Source organism: Microcaecilia unicolor, chromosome 9 (assembly GCF_901765095.1).
Source record: "Microcaecilia unicolor chromosome 9, aMicUni1.1, whole genome shotgun sequence".
NCBI classification, from domain to species: domain Eukaryota; kingdom Metazoa; phylum Chordata; class Amphibia; order Gymnophiona; family Siphonopidae; genus Microcaecilia; species Microcaecilia unicolor.
The window spans coordinates 118,886,709-118,894,685 of NC_044039.1; the positions used below are offsets into that span (position 1 = coordinate 118,886,709).

Below are 7,977 nucleotides of genomic sequence, written 5' to 3' on the forward strand. Positions count from 1 at the left end.
TTTATGCGTTCTTGAAATCTCTTCCAGTCCTAACCTCTACCATCTGCTCTCGGAGGGCATACCAGAAATGAAAAAATACCAAGATTCTTGTTCTAAAATGTCCTTTCCACCGATTTTGTGTGTGTCATTCAGATCTTAAAGTCTCTTCTCATAAAGCATTTGATGCAGAACTCATGCTATTCTGTCAGCTTTTTCTGGACCCCAAACCCCCGCCAGCCGACCCGAGGTGTTTAAAAGTTCATCTTCAGCCTCTGTGGCCGTGTTGTTGTTGTTAATAGGAGCTGTTGAATCCAGTTCGGAGTCTGACGTCCCAGCACACTCCGAACTGGATTCAACAGCTCCATCCTATCAACAACAGCACGGCCACGGAGGCCGAAGATGAACTTTAAACACCTCGGGTCGGCTGGTGGGGGTTTGGGGTCCCCCACCAGCTGAAGAAATAATTTTTAAGGCAGCGGCAGGTGGAAGCGGACCTCGGTTGGCGGGGGTTGGGGTCCCCCGCCAACAAAAGTAAGCAACGGCAGCGGGGGACGGTTGACGGCGGTAGGGGGGTCCAGGGCAAAATCTGGGGGGGCCCAGGCCCCATGCACATACGCCCCTGGCCTCTAGGACCAGACACTATATTCCAAGTGAGGTCTCATCGATGACACTGATGACTAGTACAACAGGAGTTCAGAGGCCACATTAATCCACTTGAGAAGTAATAAAAACAAGCATCTTATTTTCTTATTATTGTTTTGTTTTATTTCTATTAATTATAGTACAACAGTGTCATCACTGTCTCTTTTTTCCTAATTATGCCTCTTCCTTTGACTCCAGGCATCCCACCAGCTATAACTAGTTTTGTTGCACCATTTTGCTACTTCAAAAATTTGTAATACTGAAACCCATCCACCAGTCGACCATTCCTCAAGATTCCTTTAATTACTATAATGTCAGGGCTCCCCAAGCTATGGCCTGCAGACTTGAAACAACTGCGAAACTCATTTTTCTGACCAATTATACTTTTTTTTTTGTCCACAAGTGAATCCAGTGCACAGAGAAAATGTGACTGTTTTCATGGGAAGCCAGAAGGCTGGCAAGGTTTCCAGGCTCCACCAGTTGAAGATAGTAGTATGGCATGGCTAGCTCCAAGGGGAATACCAGCCCACATCCTGCTCAGCAAACTCCAAGAACAGTCCCTACCCTTTCAGTGATTTCAAACATCCTATATGGTCCTTCTCTTGAAAGGTTTGGAAACCCCCATTCTATGAAATGAGGCATATTTACTCTACTGCAGGTCTTGGTTTCTTCTGTAACAAGGCAAAACGTTTCCTAACCCCTCTGCAATATTATTATCAAAGAAACAGACAGGACCATCCCCTGAAAATAAATTCCATTAGCACTCTTTCTTCAGGGGGATCTCACATTACTACACTGTTGTCTATCCCTAACCCTGTTTCTAATTCAGTCCATCTTATTTATTTAAACTTAGCTCACCTTTTCAGTAGTACTTCTACTACATCTCTCAACTGCTCAGTTTATTAATGAGCTTCCTATGCAGAACAGTACCTACAGTCCTCCTGAAATCCTTGCACACCACATTCCACATCACTCACAATCTAATTCACCTGTTATCCACCCAAACTGATTTGTTTCACATAATCTTCCCCTGATAAAACCATCCATTCTCAATTCCTACAATCCACTGGATTCAAGATAGATCATTAGCATTTCCTTCAGAAGACTACACAGTAACTGGTTTGTACCAAATACACCTTTTAGAAAAGGGGATATCATCCATCTCCCTCCAGTCTCAGAGAAGCCCTTTCTTCATAAAAGATCTACAGGTGCTTCAGCCTAATGTTTCCCAAGTCTGGTCTGGATGTACCCCCTTGCCAGTCAGGTTTTCAGGATATCCACAATAAATATGAAAGATTTTTGGGTATAATGGTGGCAGTGTATGCAAATCAAGTTCATGCACATTCATTGTGGATATACTGAAAACCCAACTGGCAAGGGGTACTGCAGGCTTGGACATGGGGGAAACTGCTTCAGAACCCACCAGAACCCCAACTCCCCTTAATATTCCAATATATCCTGTCCAGCTCCATGGCTTGGTTTGCTTTAAGCTCTTCTAGCAACACACAAACACACACAGACCATAACTGTACGGTAATCACTCTTATCACTACAATCCTAACCCAACAATGGGTGGGTGGCCTTCTCCCATCCCTTCTCAGTGAATACCAAACAGAACAGCAACCCTGTTGTCCTTTAAAGGTGTGCAGGGCAGAAAGACTGATTTTGCTTCGTTTCCTCTGTTTATGGGATTTTTCTTTTCATTTTGATCCATAGTGAGCATATTTGCAAAATAATGCTACTTACTGCAAAATAACACACCCTGTTTTGAAACAGTGTGCACCATTGACAAGAGAAGAAAAACAAATTAAGGGGTTTTCCAGTTTCAGGCTAAAAAAGACATGAAACCTGGGTGTAAATCTTACAAATACCATCTAATTGTATGTTTTTGAATTTTGTAAGCACGTATAGTTATTCCTAATATTTCATGTCATGAAGTGTTGCTTGTCATTATGTATGATGGAACTAAGAGAGGTTTTAAAAAAATGACATGCAACATGGGAAATGTTTCAAATGAATGTACATCCCAATTACTTTGCCGCTTCCACATATTTCTTTGTCTTTCCTCAATTTTACAATCCTACCTCTGCCCTTCCTCATTTTTGCTGACATTAAATGAAATGCTTTACCACCTCCATGAGAGTGAGATGTTTGTGTATGCTTCTGGAATGCTGGAACCTTTTAAAAGCTGCAGCATTCCTTCTCCCCACCCCAAGGGAGAGTAAAGAAGACCACAGCAGAAAAAAAAAGTGGGACCACCAGAGTGAACCTGAATGGAGATCAGAAGTGAACTGAAGAATACTAGAAGCGCGAGTGCTAAGGTGTGTAGCCATGGGTTGCAAGATGGGCAGCAAAGGTTACTGTTTTGAGAAACAGGAAAGGGATGGGGAAGTGCTTCTTTCTGGTCCTGGATAATGCAGTTGCCTCATCCCATTCGTGGAATACTGCTTCAGTTCACTATAAAAAACCCTGTCTCCCAGAATGATACTCATTTCCAAAAACTTGATGCTTTAGGGCATGCTGGGACCTGAAAGAACAAATTTTACTGTTAATGACTTTGTACATAACAAAACCATGGTCCTACAGATGTAACTATTTCTTTAATATATCAGGTGTTGTAGGAATTTAGGTTCCACTTCAAGGATAATGGAAGTGGCATATACCCGATACTATACTCTCTCCATCAAATAAAGGAAGACTGGAGGCTCCCAGCAGCTTCTCAGACACCCCTAACCTGCAACAAGATGTAAAACAAAAGTATATTGTTCAAGATGTAGAAAGCTGAACTTTACTAATCTTCAAGCAGTTGACATTCTAAGATGGCTTCTGAAGATTCTGTGATAGAACTTCTCGTCTCATCTTAGGCATCTTAGGCTTTTGTAGCTCGCTTTATCCCCATAACAGGTCCAGAGAGGGATAACAAAAACTAAAAAACCAATCAACATAACCAAACAGAGATAATACAATAAAAAACACAATACACGACAGAAAAAATATTATTATGAAAGATACTTACAAAATACCACTACTTATGAAACCTAAAATAAGAGGAACTTAATCGTATTTCCTCTGGTAAGGAATTCCAGATCTTTACCGATTTTCATGAAAACTCTTTCTGGCAACTTTTAACTGAGATAAAACCAAACTTTAAGCAATTTGACAGATTCTTTCAACAATAGCTTTTCTATTTTCATTCCTATGTAGATTGTGATAAGTGAAAACCATGATTCTATCTGTGCAGATGTAGGCAGAGCCAAAATTTAAATGAGCCCTTTTTCTTACCTATTTTATAAATAAAACAAACCTCAATTTGTTCCTGTTGACAATGCAGTTTGTAATGGGCTTTGTATGTTTTTTGTCTTTGAAGCCACAGTACTGTTTTGGGTTTTTGGTTTTTTTTTTTTGCCATCTTAGCTGGACCGAAAAACTTTTTTCGTTGTTTAGAGCTAGAAATACATTTCTGGGTACCCATATCAGTAGACCTATGCCCTTACCTCATCGCCTATAAACAACTTATATAGCAAACTACACAAATAACTCACAACTTAAATGAGCTGGCTACAGAAAATCAAATAGAGACAGAGCCTTTGTTTTTAATATATCTACTTATAATATATTAATGCTCTCACTTAGTAGTATTTCACTAAAATATAGGAATATCAGAAACATTATGGTTTAATAACTTTAAAATGCTCTAAAATGTATCATTTTCAGTGCTAATGCTATTTATCAAAATTCCATATAATAACATGACCTAAGAATAATCATAAAAAACCAAGAAGAAAAAAGTTGTAGTGCACAACCCATCTAAAGAACAGGTCCCTTCAATGCAGGTATTAAAAGTTATACATACAAGACTTTTGATGTTGTAAACTATAGTTTTGATCTCAGGGGTTTTTTTTTGTGTGTGTTTTTTTTTTTTGCTATGGAACAACATGATCACATGGTTTCAAAAACATATGCAGAATCATGTCATATTTCCTATGCTACACAGTGCACCAAGATACACATATAAAGATTTGGAATTGCACACCTTACCCTGATATATGTTGATTTTGCACAAAAAGCCCACGATAGATTACTGGTTTAGTATCTCTGACCAATTCGTTTGTCTCCTTCATTCAATCACTCCATACAAATAACCAACAATGTAACATATATACATAAACGTTTAAAATCCTCTCTCTCTTTCTATTCTTGCCCACCCAACCACAATTTTAAACACAGGAAAAAAAATGTCCCCTCCCTTTACCTGGGCAAACTGAAAATAAAAAGAATAAAAGTATAAGTGCAAATACATTGTATAAAATAAAATGTAAAGTCAAATCGAAAGAGACATACCGAAAAGTGAAACCTCTATTGCTCTTCCTGAAAGAGGAAAGAGAACAAAATAGGAAAAAAATAGCCAAATGGGGATTATTTTTAGTTTATGTATGTGCGAAATGAGGAAAGATTACGATCGACAGAAATTCGAAGTCAGTATGAAAAAAAGAGAGAAAAGCCTCCCCTCCCTCCTTCGTAAGCTGGGGAACAAGGATGGGGGAAGAAGCTTGCAAGATCCGTGCTGAAAAAGTCAATAATAATAATCATGCTCATAATTAAAGATTTGTTGGTGGCGATCACCAACAGTTTGGGAAACCAAGGGCCTAGCCTTAACCCAGTTCATTCTCATTTTTCCATTCCCATCCCCTCAAACAAATTAAATGTCATTGAAAAGGCTGAACCAGAATCAAAAATGGATAAACACTCACGTCGCTCTCGACTTCGATGTCATCGTTATCGCTCATGCTTTCATAAAAACAGGAGGGGGCCGCGGAAGGCAGGTTGCAATCCACAGCTTGGGAATGAAAGGGGACCAGCGTCTTCCACCACAAGACAAAAAAAGAAACAAAAAGGGGGAAAAGAAACTAAAAGAGGGGGTTAGGAAATGAAAGGAACAAACAGGAGGTTCACACAGCAAGCACAGACGAAAGCAACGGATACCACACGTGACTTGCAGCCACTCGGGGACATTTACACGGCCCAGTGCCCAACTTCGGAGGTTGCCTATCTGCGGAGTTACCGGGAGATGTAGTCTACTGACCCTGGTTCCGCTTAGACATGAAGGCCTACCTGGGGCAAATGGACTACGAATCCCATAAAGGAGCTGCGCACCTCGTTTGACGTCGAAAGGGTTTGCGCCAGCGCATTACATCTCCTCGCTGCCGGTAAGTGTAGTCTGTCACAGAAAGTTTAGAACTACATTTCCCAGAAATCCTTGCCCCGGAAGGCCGATTGCCGAGGATGTTGGAGACACGTGGATGCGTGCGAATGTGTATAGATCAAGGAGGTTTAATAGACAGGAGATGAAGTGACGTCAGAACGCTGAACCTAATTAGGTCAATCTAAGTTTCTCCTTCCCAGCGCTGCCGTCATCCCCATTCACTCAAAGCAAAGCAAGCTGCTGCATTCACCTTATCGTTCTTTATTGTTGGTGGCATTTTTATGTATTCTCACTTATATTTTCAAATATGTCAGTTTGTGCAGCATATGGATGTACACAGAGGAAGTATAATAAAGGAATAACTTTTCATAGGTAGTGTAGTAATTTGTTATAAATCTAAATCAGTGGTCATTTGGAGGGGCTGGTTACAGGAACACCCTAGCACCTGTTATATTTGTGCAGAAATTTTTTTCTCTTGGTAATAGGACACTAAAACAGGCATCATGTTATGAGAATCAGGTGCTCAACATTCAGAGTTTCTATCTATTTATTTATTTATGACATAGCCCACGTTTAACATGTATTAGGTTGAAACCAGGGAGCATCTGAAAGCTTTTTTTTTCTTCCTGTGCCTAGATCAAAAGAGAACCTGCTTATCCGACATTGCTGCCTGGATGTCCAACCGCCACCTGAAACTGAACATGGCCAAGACCGAACTCATTGTCTTTCCACCCAAACCCACTTCTCCGCTCCCTCCACTCTCTATTTCAGTCGATAACACCCTCATCCTCCCCGTCTCATCTGCCTGCAGCCTCGGAGTCATCTTCGACTCCTCCCTCTCCTTCTCTGCGCATATCCAGCAGATAGTCAAGACCTGTCGCTTCTTTCTCTATAACATCAGCAAAATTCGACCTTTCCTCTCTGAGCACACCACCCATACTCTCATCCACTCTCTCATTACCTCTTGCCTTGACTACTGCAACCTACTCCTCACCGGCCTCCCACTTAACCATCTATCCCCCCTTCAATCCATTCAGAACTCTGCTGCGCGTCTTATCTTCTGCCTAGACCGATATGCTCATATCACCCCTCTCCTCAACTCACTTCACTGGCTTCCGATCAGGTACCGCATACAATTCAAACTTCTCTTATTAACCTACAAATGCACTCAATCTGCAGCCCCTCATTACCTCTCTACCCTCATCTCCCCTTACGCTCCTACCCATAACCTCCGTTCACAGGACAAATCCCTCCTCTCAGTACCCTTCTCCACCACCGCCAACTCCAGGCTCCGCCCTTTCTGCCTCAACTCACCCTATGCTTGGAATAAACTCCCTGAGCCCATACGCCAAGCCCCCCTCCCTGCCCATCTTCAAATCCTTGCTCAAAGCCAACCTCTTCAATGTCGCTTTTTGCACCTAACCATTATTCATCTATTCAGGAAATCTAGACTGCCCCAATTTGATTGACTGCACTTTTTTGTCCTTTAGATTGTAAGCTCCTTCGAGCAGGGACTGTCCTCTGTGTTAAATTGTACAGCGCTGCGTAACCCTGGTAGTGCTTTATAAATGTTAAGTAGTAGTAGTAGTAGAAAGATGGTTTGTGGGAACTTGCTTCTTCTGTTTTGAAGAATGCAGAGGTATATTATAAAAATGCACGAGGTGGGGAGGCGCTAGAGAGCGGTTAAAGAATAGCAGCATGATTAAGGAGCTCCTCACCTCCCTGGCTTGATGACATGATTTAGTGGAGGAATAGCCTAGTGGTTAGGGTGGTAGACTTTGGTCCTGAGGAACTAAGTTCGATTCCCGGCACAGGCAGCTCCTTGTGACTCTGGGCAAGTCACTTAATCTTCCATTGCCTGCCACATTGAGCCTGCTATGAGTGGGAAAGCGCGGGGTACAAATGTCATAAAATTTAACCTTCTTTTTCTACAAGTAAGAAGTATATATTTGCTTAATAACACTTCATTAATGGCTACTAGCAAACAATTGAAGAGTGAGTCGACTCTTACAATGGGTTCCAGCTCTAAACAATCAAAACCGGATCTATCATCACCGGAGAAAGTTACAAGAGTCAAGCCTGATGTCGTTGCTACTTTTGCTTTAATAACAGAGCAACTTACATTGATAGCCGGAATGCTCTCTGAGAATTCT

General features: G+C 41.4%; 1 protein-coding gene across 1 annotated transcript in view; it reads right to left on the reverse strand.

The window, feature by feature from the left end:
• MAX (MYC associated factor X) overlaps positions 1 to 5,647 on the reverse strand; it is a 95,473-nt gene extending 89,826 nt beyond the window's left edge. Inside the window, exon 1 of the mRNA XM_030214216.1 lies at positions 5,373 to 5,647. Within this exon, the coding sequence (XP_030070076.1) occupies positions 5,373 to 5,408 (36 nt within the window). The 5' untranslated portion in view covers positions 5,409 to 5,647. The remainder of the gene's footprint in view (positions 1 to 5,372) is intronic.
• Positions 5,648 to 7,977: the final 2,330 nt, after the last annotated feature.